At 36.7% G+C, this 16,115-nt stretch overlaps 1 protein-coding gene across 6 annotated transcripts in view; it reads left to right on the forward strand.

The window, feature by feature from the left end:
* Positions 1-16,115, forward strand: part of JAK2 (Janus kinase 2) — a 117,073-nt gene that overhangs the window by 55,675 nt on the left and 45,283 nt on the right. For 4 of the 6 annotated variants that reach the window (XM_040449482.1, XM_040449485.1, XM_040449486.1 and 1 more), the window contains exons 4-5: positions 4,976-5,093; positions 10,461-10,606. The exons of 1 other annotated variant lie outside the window; for it this stretch is intronic. In XM_040449482.1, the coding sequence (XP_040305416.1) occupies positions 4,976-5,093; positions 10,461-10,606 (264 nt within the window). The remainder of the gene's footprint in view (positions 1-4,975; positions 5,094-10,460; positions 10,607-16,115) is intronic. One more of the 6 variants, XM_040449487.1, reaches the window with a different exon arrangement.

Here is a 16,115-nt window from a genome sequence, read left to right on the forward strand (position 1 = left end):
GGTGGCTCAGTTGGTTAAATGTCTCACTCTTGATTGTTTTTTTCTTTTTTTCCTGACTCTTGATTTTTAATGGGATCGAGTCCCATGTCACGCTCCACACTGGGCGTGGAGCCTGCGTAAGATTCACTCCCCTGCCTCATTCTGCCCCTCTTCCCCACTTGTGCGTGTGTGCGTTCTCTCTCTCAATAAATAAATAAACAAACATTAAAAGAAATCAACTATTTCTGTACACCACAAACAGAAAAGAGGTCATTTAAGATAACAACTAATAGCAACAAAAAATGCAGGGTTAAATCCTAGGGTTAAATCCATCCAAAGTAAGACTTTTATGCAGGTTTTAAGACTTTACAAATTTGTATCATTTATTTTATTTTTGCGTATTTATTTTTTTAATTTTTTTATTTTTGAGAGAGCGTGAGTGGGGGCAAGGCACAAAGAGGAGGAGACAGAGGATCTGAAATGGGCTCTGTGCTCACAGCAGCAAGCCTGATGCAGGGCTCAAACTCAAAAACTGCAAGATCACGACTTGAGCTGAAGTCAGATGCTCAACAAACTGAGCCATCCAGGTGCCCCCAAAGTTGTATTATGTAAACGAAGCATGTTAGCATGCTCCGTAGATTGACAAAATACCAATATTTTATTGGGAGTATTTTTTTTATTACTTTCTGTAATGACTGTACTTTCTGCAATTAGTAAGTGTATCTTTTGATTTGAGAATGTTTGTAGAGGAGAGCTCTACAGTCTTTTTCTGAGAAGGCCATTAGTAAATATTTTAGGCTTTGAAGCTATACTATCTCTGTTTTCACTCTTCAGCTCTGTTATGAAAGTGTGAAAGCAACCATGAATAAGAAGTAAATGAATGGGCATGACTGTGTTCCAGTAAAACTTTATTTATAAAAACTCACAGTGGACCAGAATGGGGCTATGGGCCAGAGTTTGCTGATCTCTTCTCAAGAATTAAAAATTGTTTCCCTTATCAAATTTTTTCCCTTACCAATTTTTTTAATGTTTATTTTTGAATATTAATTATTATTTATTTATTTTTGAGAGACAGAGAGAGCATGAGCAGGGGAGGGGCAGATAGAAAGAGAGACACACACAGAATCAGAAGCAGGCTCCAGGCTCCAAGCTGTCAGCACAGAGCCCAATGCGGGGCTTGAACCTGTGAACCGTGAGATCATGACCTGAGCTGAAGTCAGATGCTTAACTGACTGACCCACCCAGGTGCCCCAAAATGCCTTTTTAAAAAATGTTTATTTATTTTGAGAGGGGGGTTGTTTATTTATTTGCAGAGAGAGAGGGAGACAGAATCCCAAGCAGGTTCCGCACTGTCAGCACAGAATCCAGCACAGGGCTTGATCTCTTGAATGGTGAGATCATGATCTGAGCTGAAGTCAAGAGTCGGACGCTCAACCAACTGAAGCACCCAGGTGCCCCCCAAAAATTAACTTAAAATGAATCAAAGACTTAAATCTAAGAGCTAAAACTATAAAACTCTTAGAAGACAATATAGGAGTAAATCTTTGTGTACTTAGAGTACGCATTGGTTTCTTCAGTATGGCACCAAAAGCCCAAGTGACAAAAGAAAAGTACGTTAATTGGGATTCATCAAAATGTATGTTTGTGCATCAACGGTTGCTGTCAAGAATGAAAAGACAAGGGTGCCTGGTTTGTTCAGTCAGTTGAGCATCTGATTCTTGACTGGCTCAGGTCATGATCTCATGGTTTATGAGATCAAGCCCTGTTTTGGGCTCTGTGCTGACACCGCGGAACCTGCTTGGGATTCTCTCTCTCCCTCTCTCTCTCTGTCCCTCTCCTGTTCACATGCATGCTCTCTCTTTCTCTCTCAAAAATAAATAAGTAAGCTTTAAAAGAAAAAAGAATGTGAAAAGACAGCCCACAGAATGGAAGAAAATGCTGGTAACTCATATATTTGATCAAGGTCTTACATCTGGAATGCATAAAGAATTCTCCACTGAGAGAATGGAGCCCAACTTGTGGCTCTATCCCATGAACTATGAGATCATATCCTGAAAAGAAATCAAGAGTCAGATGTTTTACCAACTGAGCCACCCAGGTACCCCTGGAATACATAAAGAATTCTTAACGGTTCAATAGTACAGTGACAGATAACTCAGCGAAAATATGAACAAAGGATTTGAATAGACATTTTTCTAAATAAGACATACAAATAGCCAGTAAGCACATGAAGGGATGCTCAACATCATTAGTCTTTAGAGAAATGTAAATCAGAAACACAGCAGGACACCAGTTCACCCGTTAGGATGACAAAGATATAAAAGGTGGACAATAACAAGTTGTTATGAATTTGCCTAATTATTACTTATGAAATAGGGCACGGGGTGTTGGATGGTGAGCCATGCTTCAACAACAGAGCACAAGAGAAATTGAAATAGAAAAGTTTATTACTCAAAGGTTCTGGAGGTATCCAGCATGCCTTGAGGGGCCACATGGAGAGATCAAGGCAGGGTGTAGAGAGGGACATAGGACCCAGGGCATACGGCTTCCCTAGGGTCTGTGGGTAGAGTGCTTTGGGGTTCCTTGCCTAAGGCCCAATTTGGTCGGTTCAAGCCAAAAGAGCTGGTCTTTGGTAAGCTACATGGGAGTCTTATTGAAGGGGCTTTTAAGGGTTAGGTGCTGGAAAACAGGGGAGATTGTTGATCACAAGGGTGTTGGGGAAGTTTTATCAGAAACTCACATTTGCTTGTGACTCAGTGGGCTGTTGTGTAGGGCGTGTACTTGCATGAAGGGGCTAGTGTCAGTTTAAGGTCACTGCAGGCCTCTTGGTTAAACAAAATGGACGCCAAGTCAGCAATACCAAAGACTAACTTAGCGAAACTCTCCACGTGTTGTCAAGGATCTGAACTATTGGGACACTTACATGTTGCTGTTGGAGATGTAAACTAGTGCAGCCACTTTAACAGTTTGTTCCTCAAAAAGATGGACGTAGAAAACACACACACACTCACCCTTGTACATACTGTTCCTAGCAGCCTTATCCACAATAGCAAAAAGATGGAAACAATCCAAATATCCATTGTGTGATGAATGAAGAAGCAAAATGTGGTTTATCCATACGATCAAATATTAACTGGGCATTAAAAAGGGAATGAAATACTAATGTTTGCTATAATGTAGATAGTCCTTGAAAATATTATGCTTATGAAAGGAGGTAGAAAAGGCCACATATTATATGATTCCATTTATACAAAATGTTCAAAACAGGCAAATTTATAGAGATAGACTAGTGGTAACTTAGAGGTGGAGAGTAGTTGGGATGATTTGGGTATGGCTGTTGGTAGGTATGGAATTTCTTTTAGGGGGGATGAAAATGTTCTAAAATTAGATTGTGGGATGTTTGTACAATGTTTCAAACATACTAAAAAACATTTTGAATTGTATGCTTTAAATGGGTAAACTTTAAGGTATGTGAATTATATCTCAGTAAAGGTGTAAATGAAGCAATAGAGAATATTTTTTGTTTCTTTGAAGGACAAGTTTTTAGCTTGTTTCATTGATTCATTCATTTGTACTGAAGTGTTGTTGACATACTCTGTTAGTTTCAGGTATACAACATAGTGATTTGATAATTCCGTACATTATGAAATGCTCACCATGGCAAGCCTACTTGTCATCTGTTATTATAGTTATTATAGTATTAGTTACAATAACCATAGTTATTATAGTATTAGTGACTATATTCCATATGCTGTACTTTTCATCCCCATGACTTCTTTATTTTGGCACTGGAAGTTTGTAACTCTTAATCCTCTTGGCCTATTTCACCTGTGTTCCACTCCCCAAAGCAACTGCCAGTTTTTTTCTCTATAGTCTGTTTCTTTTTTATATTTTAGTTCATTTGTTTCACTTTTTAGTTGGCACATATAAGTGAAATATGGTATTAGTCTTTTTCTGTATGACTTCTTTCACTTAGCATAACACCTTTTAGGTCTACCTATGTTGTCATTGGCAACATTGCATTCTTTTTTATTGATGAGTGATAGTCCATAATGTATGTATACCACACTTCATCTGTTCATCTGTTGATGGACACTTGGGCTGCTTCCATATCTTGGGTTTTGTAAATTATGCTGTAGTAAGCATAGGGGTGCCTGTCCCATTTCAAATTAGTGTTTTCATTTTCTTTAGGTAAATACCCAGTAGTGGAATTACTGGGTTGTATGGTGTTTTTATTTTTAGTATTTTGAGAACCTGCATACTGTTTGCCGTCATGGCTGCACCAACTCACAGTGCTTCCAGCGGTGCCCGGAGGGTCTCTCTTCTCCACATCTTCGCCAGCCCTTGTTATTTCTTGTCTTTTTGATACTAGCCATTCTGACAGGTGTGAAGTGGTATCCTGTGGTGATTAACCTCCATTTCCTAAAAGAAGAAGCCATTGTTTTCATACCAGTTAGCATTTTCAGATTCCTCTACCGATATCACTGGATGAATATTAAAACAATTTTTTGTTAATATTTCGTTTCTACATTTTTCTGTTTCCTCTTGCTTTTGCATTCTGTGCATAGAAGCAGGCAGCTCACGGGCACCTGGGTGGCTCAGTCGGTTAAGTGTCCGACTCTTGATTTTGGCTCAGGTCGTGATCTCACAGTTTGTGGGACCCTGCTTGGGATTCTCTCTCCCTCTCTCTTTGCTCCTCTCCCACTAACACACACACGCTGTCTCCCTCTAAATAAATATGTACATACATACATAAATAAACTTTAAAAAAAAGCAAAAAGCATATTGATTTTACACTTACGTTTCTTGTATCTTCTGTCTATACTATTATCATGGTCTTACCCAGATTTTCTTTTGTCCCTACCTGTAGTTAACACTGTTAGCTGTGTTTTCTGATTATGGGATAATACCTTTCAGTATGCTGGAAGTGGTTATATGTACATAGTATGCTTATATTTGAACTATTTGGAGGCTGACTGAATGTTTTGTCTTGTAGATTTTACTTTCCTTACTGGTATTGTAATGGCAGCAACAGAACCTATCGGCATGGAGTGTCTCGAGGTGCTGAAGCTCCTCTTCTTGATGACTTTGTCATGTCTTACCTTTTTGCTCAGGTATAATTATATTATCTTACTTGTATATGTGTTAAATGATAAGAATCTTGCTGTGTTCTGTAGCTCTTCATCAGGAAAATCTTCATCTATGGGAAAATTGATGTTCTGTCTTGCTTAGCAGGTACAGAAAGCTAACAAAATTGACTCTTTTTATCACTAGTTTTTAATCTTTTTATCACTAATTTTTAATTTATTATTTATAACTTATAAATAATAAAATCTATTTTATAAAGCTTCCCTTAATTAGCTCTTTTTATTTATTTTTTTTTAATGCTTTGTGACATTTTAAGGATTTCACAAAGTTCAGATTGAGTTATAGCACATGATTCACGTAGATATAAGTGTCTGGAATATAAGACAGTGAAATTAATTTAGAGAAAAAAAATTTTTTTTATTCCTGAACAATTTCAGACTTAAATAGTGAGTAATAAAATGTAAAGAAAAGTAGGAAACTATATAAAAGTGAGTTAACAATAGTTTGTTTAGCTCCTCATAAGAGGATGGCTAGATGTTAATACTTGATCTGAGAGCTGTGTTTTAGTTATTTGTTCATTAATACTGCTGTATTAAATTTTTGTAGTGTATTTGAACATTTTATAATGTTTTCTTATTGTTACCTTAATTTAAATAATAATTGAAATGTTATGTCATTAAATAACTTCTGTTTTTATGTGCCATAAGACTGAGGAGTAGAAACTAAAGAAAAAATTTATTAGTGCTTGTGAGTAAAGGTATGCTCTTCTTATTCCCAAAATGTCAGAGTAAGGAGTTCTGAATCCGATTTGCAAATATCATAGGAAATAGCTACACAGATCCTCATGGCTCACATTTCTTTTCTTTTCTTTGTTTTTTTTAAATCCAAGTTAGTTAATATATAGTGTAGTCTTGGATTCAGGAGTACAACCCAGTGATTCATCACTGACATTAACACCCAGTGCTCATCCCAACAAGTGCCCTCCTTAATGCCCATCACCCATTTAGCCCACACCCCCACCCAACATCCCTCCAGCAGCCCTGTTTGTTCTCTGTGTTTTAGAGTCTCTTATGGTTTGCCTTCCTCTCTTTTTATCTTGTTTTTCCTTCCCTTCCCTTCCCTTCCCTTAAGTTCATCTGTTTTATTTCTTAAATTCCACATATGAGTGAAATTGTGTATATTTTTCTGACTTATTTCGCTTAGCGTAATACACTCTAGTTCCATCCACATTATTGCAAATGACAAGATTTCATTCTTTTCGATTGCCAAGTAATATTCCATTGTGTGTGTATATATGTATACGTATATATGTATCACATGTTTTTCATCCATTCGTCAGTCAATGGACATTTGGGCTTTCTCCATAATTTGGCTATTATCACTAGTGCTGCCATAAACATTGGGGTGCATTTGCTCACAGCTCATATTTCTAAGATATCTAAGAAAGCTGGTTCAGTTTGTGAGCAACAAACTGAAAGATATTTCTCTTTTGGGTTATGAGAACAAGAAACTTTCTCTAAATTCTAGTAAAATATATTTATTTATTTATTTTTTTTTCCAACTTTTTTTTTTTTATATGAAATTTATTGTCAAATTGGTTTCCATACAACACCCAGTGCTCATCCCAAAAGGTGCCCTCCTCAATACTATTTTTTTTTTTCAACGTTTTTATTTATTTTTGGGACAGAGAGAGACAGAGCATGAACGGGGGAGGGGCAGAGAGAGAGGGAGACACAGAATCGGAAACAGGCTCCAGACTCTGAGCCATCAGCCCAGAGCCTGACGCGGGGCTCGAACTCCCGGACCGCGAGATCATGACCTGGCTGAAGTTGGACGCTTAACCGACTGCGCCACCCAGGCGCCCCTCTAGTAAAATATATTTAGTAAAAGTTACCATTTTGACATGGACACATTAGTGGCATTAAAGTACATTCACATTATTGTGCAACCATTACCACCGTTCACTTTAGAACATTTTTCATCTTCCTAGACTGAAACTTCATACCTATTAAACAAGGCCTCTTGTTCAATGCCTCATGCTCTTCTGGCCCCTGGCAGCTATTTCGCTTTCTGTCTCTGTCTCTGGGTTTGCCTCCTCTGGGTGCCTCATGTGAGTGGTATTACACAGCATTTCCTCTCTTATGACCGACTGACTTGTCATAACATAATGCCTTCAAGGTCATCCATGTCATAGCATGTCAGAATTTCCTCCCTTTTTAAGGGTGGCTAATATTCCATCGTATAGACCACATTTTGTTTATCCATTTATCTGTTAATATTTGGGTTGCTTCCACCTTTTGGCTCTTACGAATAACACTGCTGAGAACATAGGTGTACAAATATCTCTTTGAGATCCTGCTTTCAATTCCTTTGGATAGGTATCCAGAAGTAGAATTATTAGATTACATGGTAAATCTGTTTTTTATTTTTTTGAGGAACTGCTACCCTGTTTTCTATGGCAGCTGCACATTCCACCAGCACTGCACAAGGATTCGTTTCTCCACATCCTCACTAGCACTTACTTTCTGGTTTTTTAATAATAGCCATTCTGATGGATGTGAAGTGATATCTCATTGTGGTTTTGATTTGCATTTCCCTAATGATTAGTGATGTTGAGCATTTTTCTTAAGCTTTTTGGAGGTTTGTACATCTTCTTTGGGTACATTACTATTTGTGTCCTTTGCCCATTTTTTAATCAGGTTGTTGTCAAGCTGTAAGTGTTCTTTATGTATTCTGGGTATTAACCCCCGATCTGCCATATGATTTGTAAATCTTTTCTCCCATTCTGTCTATTGCCTTTCACACCTGTTGATGTGTCTTGTGATGCCCAACAGTTTTAAATTTTGATATAATCTGATTTTTTTTTCTTGTATTTACCTGTGCTTTTGGTATCATGTCCAAGAAATCATTACCAAATCAGTATCATGAAGCTTTCCCCCTATATTCTCTTGCAGTATTTTATTGTTTTAGCTCTTATGTGCTTGTGTTTAGATCGTTGATTCATTTTGAGTTAACTGTTATTGATGGTGTAAGGTAAAGGCCAAATTTCATTCTTTTGCATGTGGATATCTAGTTTTTCCAGCACCATTTGTTGAAAAAACTGTTTCTTTCTCCATCAAATGATCTTGGTGCGCTTGTCAAAAATAATTTGACCACCACCCAGCTTTTAGATAGCTTCAGTAGCTTTTAAAACCTTTGTTTCAGTAGCCATTAAAAAGAGAGATAGACTTTTGAGAATAAATACTATGAGGTTATGACTATGTTCTTTTATGATTATGTCACCTGTGCTGCAGAACTGGTTTTTATTTTGGTGGCATGCTAATTTAAATCCCATTAAGACGATTTTCCTAAACTGTTTATTCAGCTGCTTTACCGTAGTATTAATACTGTGATATCTCATACTTATGATCAAGAAAAATTGTGGATGATTTCTAATTTTGTCTTCCTAGGAAGAATTTTCTTATCTAGCACAGCAAAATAATTTCACAATAGAATCCTAAGTTGTATCTAGATAATAAATACCACATGTAATTTTCTATTTCTTAATGTTTCTATTTCTCTAAATCTGTGCCCAGAAAATACATAAGGTAGTAATTAACTTATCCAGCTCATATTGATACCAGGTTAGATTATATGCATATTATAGACTAAATAAAGCAGATTTGACTGGTGCCACCATCAAAGTATAAGATATGTTGAGATTTTTAAATAACTAAAAAAAGTTCAGCCACTAAAGTATAAAGTACATAAGATATTACTATAGAAAGATAGATTTGGGAAAGGTAAGCCAATAAAAGCCAAAAATCAGATGTCCCTTTTATTTTTTTTATTTTTATTTTTATTAAATTTTTTTTTAACGTTTATTTATTTTTGAGACAGGGAGAGACAGAGCATGAATGGGGGAGGGTCAGAGAGAGAGGGAAACACAGAATCTGAAACAGGCTCCAGGCTCTGAGCTGTCAGCACAGAGCCCGACGTGGGGCTCGAACTCATGGACTGCGAGATCGTGACCTGAGCCGAAGTCGGACGCTTAACCCACTGAGCTACCCAGGTGCCCCAGATGTCCCTTTTAAATTCATTTTCTTCTGAGGATTGTCTTATAGCACCTCAGTAAATAAATAAATTGCTGCCCTGTGACAACCTTTAATGAATTCATAGATACTCAGCACAAAATGTATATTCCCTCCATATTGTTTCTTTAAAACCTCGGTTAAACATTGGTATTTCAGCTAATATTGTAATTCTTACCTTTCTTATCAAGAAAATTGCTATTACTTTTTAGAATATTGGTGCTTTTTATGTTTTGCTGTTCTTTTCTCCCATTACATGTTCAGTCTGATTTCCATATTCCTAAATCATCTAGACCAAAATCTTGAAATTTTTGTTTTTTCTTTTTCTTCATTTTTTATATCATGATAACGTTATCATTTTTTTCAAACTCTTTTAGTGTCTTCTGTTCCTTACATCAGATCCTTGTTATCTCATATTTGTACCTCTTACAGAGTCTCCTTGAATACACATTATTTCCTTAAAGCACTTTTTTATTATCATTGGTATGTCTACCAATGGAAGAGGCATGATGCTTTAAGAAAAGGTGCTGTGAGAAACTGATGCTTTAAAAAAATGGTTGTCTATTGCTTGTTAGGATCAAGTCATTCAAGGGTACCTTCAGTTTGACTCCAACTTAGTGTTCCAAGGTTTAGTCCACACTATTCCCTTACATAAGTTGTCTGCCCAACCAAACTTGTTTGTACCTGTAAATATGCCTTGTGCTTTGTTTTTGTATCATTCCTTCTATTTTATCACCCTGTTTTGTATATCAGAAATTTCTTCATCTTTTAAGACTACATGAAATTTTGAATTTTCCATGAAACCTTCTCTGATTATCTCAACTGGTATAATTTCAACTTCTTTTCAAGTCCTTGAAACATGTGTTGTGTGGCACTTAGTGTAGATATCTGGTGTTATAATACTTTGTTTATGTGTTTAGCTTCCCTGCTAGATTTTAGTCTTCTTGAGGGAGACTTCTATTTGTATCTCACACAGTCCTTAGTATAATGCTTTGAATATATGTGGAACTCAGGACATATTTAATTAATTAATGTCTATTTTAATTTGGGTAATTTTTATGTAGGGGATATAACTTGAGAAGATATAAGCAGTGAAATAGATTGACATCATATGTACTGTATAATGGGGAACCCAGTTTAAATCAGTTTCCATTGACAAAACTTTTACTAAAATTTTGTGGCAAAATAATTGAACATCAAGGAAGGAGTTGACGTTCTTTTTAAATGCATATGTTCTAGAAATTATAGGTTAAAATACGATAGTAGATTAAAATGTGATAGTGAAATTTAAGGTATATTTCCTTCTAAATTTTTTTCCTTTAGTGGCGGCATGATTTTTTACATGGATGGATAAAAATACCGGTGACTCATGAAACGCAGGAAGAATGTCTTGGAATGGCAGTGTTAGATATGATGAGACTAGCCAAAGAGAAGGATCAAACCCCATTGGACATCTATAGCTCTATCAGGTAGTTTCCTTATGCAAATCCATATACATCAATATGAACAGTTGGGAGTTTTTCTATAGTTAATTGTATTTTCTGTGTGTTGATACTTTTTGATCTTATCATAATTAAAACTTCTATGGGTAACTGTTCTTCCTTGTGTACAACACATACTTTGTGAGATAAAAGAAATTCTTTTTTCTGGCTTTTCTTTTAGTTTTATTGAGACATAATTGGCATATAGCACTTAAAAGTTTAAGGTGTAGAGCATCATGACTTGTCTTATATATATTTGTGAAGCAGTTACCACAGTAAGTTTAGTTAATATCCATCATCTTGTATAGGTACCAAATAAAGAGAAAGAAAAAGAAATTTTTTTTCCTTATGATAAGAATTCTTAGCATCTACTCCATTAAAAACTTTCTTGTATACCAGACAGCAGTGTTAAGTATAGTCATCATATTGTACATTACATCCCAAGTACTGATTTATCTTAGAATTTAAAAAAATTATGGAAAGAGTTGGAGTACTACACAAAATATCACAGGGGTTTGATACCTATTAATTATTTGATTCGTTTATTTTGAAAAGGCTAAGTAAAGTCAGAAGGATGAAAAGAACACCTGGAGGCATAATTTCTGATAGCAGATCCTCAGATTGTGTGTGTACATAATTCTGAAGCAGTATTTCTCGCATATTGACCCATATTTTGCTTGAATTAGTATCACCTGAGGTGCTTGTTGAACTTGAAGATCTTTGAGTGCTACCCAAGAATTTTTTTTATGTTTATTTATTTTTGAGACAGAAAGAGAGCATGAGTGGGGGAGGGGCAGAGAGCGAGGGAGACACAGAATCCGAAGCAGGCTCCGGGCTCTGAGCTGTCAGCCCAGAGCCTGACGCGGGGCTCAAACCCACCAACCATGAGATCATGACCTGAGCCGAAGTTGGATGCTTAACTGACTGAGCCACCCAGGTGCCCCAAGTGCTACCCAAGAATTTAGATTCCGTAAATCTGAAGTCCACAAATATCAGTCTTCACCTGTTCTCCAGGGGATTCTCTTAAAAATATTAGCTTTATTGAAGTTTCATTAACTTACAAAATTGTAAGATGATTGAAAGTGTGTGTACATCATGGTGGTTTGATATATGTATATGTTGTGAAAGGATTCCCCCCATCTAGTTTATTTTCACATCCATCACCTCATATGATTATCTTTTTTATTTGTGTTTTTGTGTTTTTTTGTTTTTTTTGGTGAGAATGTTTAAGCGCTCTTAGCAAATTTCAGTTCTACAACAGTGTTATCATTTAGAGTCACCATGTTTTACATTAGATCCTTAGATCTTACTCATCTTATAACTGATCCAGCAGACTCTTTTATAAGTGATCCACATTCCACATTCTCCAAATTACTCATTTGCATGTTGAATTTTGACAGTCATGCCTAATAGGATTTGTTGAAATACTGCTCCTACAGCCCAGCGCAGCTTTAATGGCTGTAAAATTTCTACTCCTCTTAAAGGTACATATTATTATAACAGTTCTTTGAGCTTTTCTTTAATTTCAAGACTAAATCTATGTTTTACATATTGCATACTTAGGATTAAAAGTTTGAGGGTGTTATGAATCTGGTTAAAACTCCCTTTATTTCTTAAGTCCTTCTCTCAATAACTAGTTTTGGTCGCTCCTTTACGAAGTAACTTAAAAACAGTTACGTACCCAATTTGCAGGGTATTAATTAATGTGTTTCCTCTTTGTTTTTAAGTATTCTTGTTCTGTTTTCAGATGACTGTTAGGCCTTAACCATAAAGTTGACCTATTTAAAATGTACAGTTCAAGGGGCACCTGGGTGGCTCAGTCGGTTAAGCATCTGACTCTTGGTTTTGGCTCAGGTCACTATCTCATGATTCGTGAGATTGAGCCTCATGTCGGACTCCACACTGTGAGTGTGGAACCTGTCGGAACCTGTCCATGTCGGACTCCACACTATTAGTGTGGATTCTGTCTCTGCCTTCTCCTGCATGCTCTTTCTCTCTCTCTCAAAATAAATAAATATTTAAAAATAAATAAATGTACAACTCAGTATTTTTTTTATTATTGAGTTGTAAGAGTTCTTTACATAATTCTGGTTACAAGTTTCCAGATGAAAGTTACTATATGTATGATTTGCAGATATATTCCCTATTCTTTGGATCATTTTTTCACTTTCTTGAAAGTGTCATTTCCAATACAAAAGTTTAAATTTTGAAGTAGTCTAATTTATTTTTCTTTTGTTTCTTATGCCATGACATGTTAATATTAGATAAATACTATCTGCCTGTCCTTAAACAAATCATTCCTACATTGCTTGCCTTTTTAGTATAGTTTAACTCAACTGATGTTTTCTGAATTCCCATTTAGTGCTTATTTCTGAGAAATAATCAGGAAACTCTACTCAGTGTTAAACTATTCAAGATTGGTGGGAGAATAGATAAATGATAAGTTACTGACAGAATGAAATAAACTGTTTTGTTCTCAGAAATATCCACTAGGATATGGATCTCTGATTAGTATAATAAAATATATATTGCCTCCCAGACTTAAAAAAAAAATGCATGTAAGGTGCATCTCTTTGTCTGTACCTGTGTGTTAGATGTGTCCCTGTCTGTGAGCACATGCCTCTGGGTGTGCATGTGCACCTGTACGTGTGTGTGCAGCTCTTTGTGCGTGTGTGTGTCAGATGCTGTTTTGTATGCCAACTCCTAATTGGACATGATGGCTTAGGTGTTAGAGTGTAGAAAGTGAGGGAAATGCATAAGATTTTTGTATTTTCATTCTTTATCTGCTCTTTAAAATCTAAGTTTCTAAAGGGTGGGAAGAAAAGAACTCGAGAATGCAAAGAGTTTAAAGGAGACTGCTGAGTTTGTAAATACCAGGCCAGGATCAAGGCCACTTACATAGCAACTGAGCTACTCAGCTCATCTCACTGGACTCCCTTTCCTAAAAAACTAAGTGAATAATAAAGTTTCTAATCCTACTCCAACTATAATAATAAGATGCAGATTTTATTTCATGGTACAAAAAATAGTATCGTTTCTAAGCCAAGGCTCAATTTCAGAGCCTTTAGGAACCTCAAGTTTAGAATTCTCTAAAAACTCAATATAAGAAAAGCATGAGGAAAAATGTTTTTATGCTTCAAGAGTTAATAGCTTTAAGTCTCTTGAAAAAATTTTAATGTTTCTAACAAATCTAGCTAGTTCTGATAGTATGACGCTGAAGTGGATTCATCATGTTCAGGAATCACACATTCCTATGGTATTCCCACAGGATGTATGCCGGGTCCTTTATGCCAGGCATCAAAGTAGAAAGCCTTGTTGTATGTGTTATTTTAAACTCCTCTTTTTATATCCAAATACGTTTTCAAAAGCCTTATTAAAAAGTAGTCATTGATGGCTGTGTATTTTGCATTTTTGTGAAATGTTTATGTAAATCGCATTCCAAATTTAGTAAGTCTCCAGGTAATTAATGTTTTTGACTGAAGTAGATAAAGTGAGAATCATTTTGTATTCTGATTCTATTTTTAAATCTTTTCAGTGTTTATTCTGTACTTCCTGAGGCTCTCCTCTATGCTATCCAGACTTTTATTAAATTTTATATATTTGCTTATTTATATATAATTAATTGTTATGAAAAGAAACGGAGTGTGACTCTTTTTTTTTAATGTTTATTTATTTTTGAGAGAGACAGAGACAGAATGTGAGTGGGTTAGGAGCAGAGAGAGAGTTACAAACAGAATCCGAAGCAGGCTCCAGACTCCGAGCTGTCAGCACAGAGCCTGACATGGGGCTCCAACTCACAAGCTGTGAGATCATGACCCCAGCTGAAGGCAGACACTCAACTGACTGAGCCACCCAGGCACCCTCAGAGTGTGACTTTTAAAATCTGAAAAAAGAGTAGAATTTAATGGGCAGAGTGGGGAGTGATGGATTGTGTGGAGACTCGTGGAAAAGGCCTTGTAGCAGAAGGGAGCATAGGAAGAGTAAAGAGAATCACTGTGGCTAGAACCCAAAGAGTTATTAGCAGGAGGTGAAGCAGGGGCTAGACCAGAACCTAGGACCTTAGAGCTATGTTGACAAGGTTAATAACACTCGGAAAATATGCAAGAGGATTAAGCAAGGGTGGAATGATTAAATTTGTGTTTTTAAAAGATCCCCATGACTCCAGTGTAGAAAACAAATCAGACAGTGGAAAGAGTAAATGAAAATGCTGGTCGCCCAGAGAGTAAGGCTATTACAGTATTTCCTCCAGGTGATGCTGTTCGTAATGAGTTGGTAATGAGAAAAGTGGGCAACTAAGAGAAATATTTAGAAGGTAAATAGGGGAATGTGGTGATGAATGGAATAATGGGGATTGAAGGAGAATGTGTCACCAAGGATGCTTACTGGTGCTGTTTACTTAGATAGGAAAGCTGTAAGAGGATCTTTTAGGGGCATTAGCAGGACTCAGGAGTTTGGTTTGACACATCGTTTAAGCAGTTTTGGGGACATTGAAATTAAATGTGTAGATTGACTTGTATTTGGAAGATACGGATAGGGAGTTTAGAGGTCAGTGCTGCAGACACATATCAGAGTCATTTGGATATAGAGAATCTAGAGAGAAAGAGAGTATAAATAAGAGAAGAGGGCCCATAATAAAGTCTTGAGGAACTTTAACATTTAGTCACCAGGCAAAGGGGAATGAACCTGTGAAGAAGATTGAGGAGTATCCCACGAGACAGGAATAAAATCAGGAAAACTAAGGGGAGAGAGTTTAAGGAGAGGTGCTGCTCCTTAACAGTGCGGTAGGATGCTACTGAAAAATAACAAATAAGACGAATGTGGGAATTTGATTTTAGCAACTTGGAAGTTTTTCTTGATTTTAGCAAAAGCATATTCTGTGAAATGATGGATCAGAAGTTAGACTGGAGTGAATTGAAGAGTAAGTGGAAATGGCTGTATAAACTCTAAAAAACAGCCCAGATAGGCCGTAGCTGGAGGGACATGTGGGATAAAGAGATTTTACCTTTAAGGTGGGGCCGACAATGGTATTTTGTGGATCGAAGAGGATCAAGAGGGTAAAACATCCCAGAGGGTGGATGTATAGAGAGGAAGAGAGAGGCTCCAGGTAAATACAAATCAAAGAAGGGACTTTACGTCATTTATTGTAGCAGGTGCGAAGGAGGAGGGAATGAGTGCACATGTCTGTAGGTTTGCTAGCCGGATATTGAGGGAGCTCTGCTTAAAGGAGCTTTTTTACCTCTAGGAGAGAGATGAAGTCGCTTGATGAAAGTAAGGAGGAATTCAGCTGAGGGTTCAGGCAGACGAAAGGTAGGCGGTTTGGGGAAATTTCAGAGGGTGGACATAGTTGTAGAACTTTGGAGCATGTGTTGAACCAGAGAAGTGTTGTAAAACTGATGGTAATGCTGCAAGCATGTTTGAAATTGGTGATTCTGAGTTTCCCCTGGCCTGTCTGCCACATCAGTGAGTCTCCAGCAGCTGTGCTAGTCAAGTAAGGAAC

This window comes from Herpailurus yagouaroundi, unplaced genomic scaffold (genome assembly GCF_014898765.1).
Source record: "Herpailurus yagouaroundi ecotype Mexico unplaced genomic scaffold, PumYag 199, whole genome shotgun sequence".
NCBI lineage: Eukaryota > Metazoa > Chordata > Mammalia > Carnivora > Felidae > Herpailurus > Herpailurus yagouaroundi.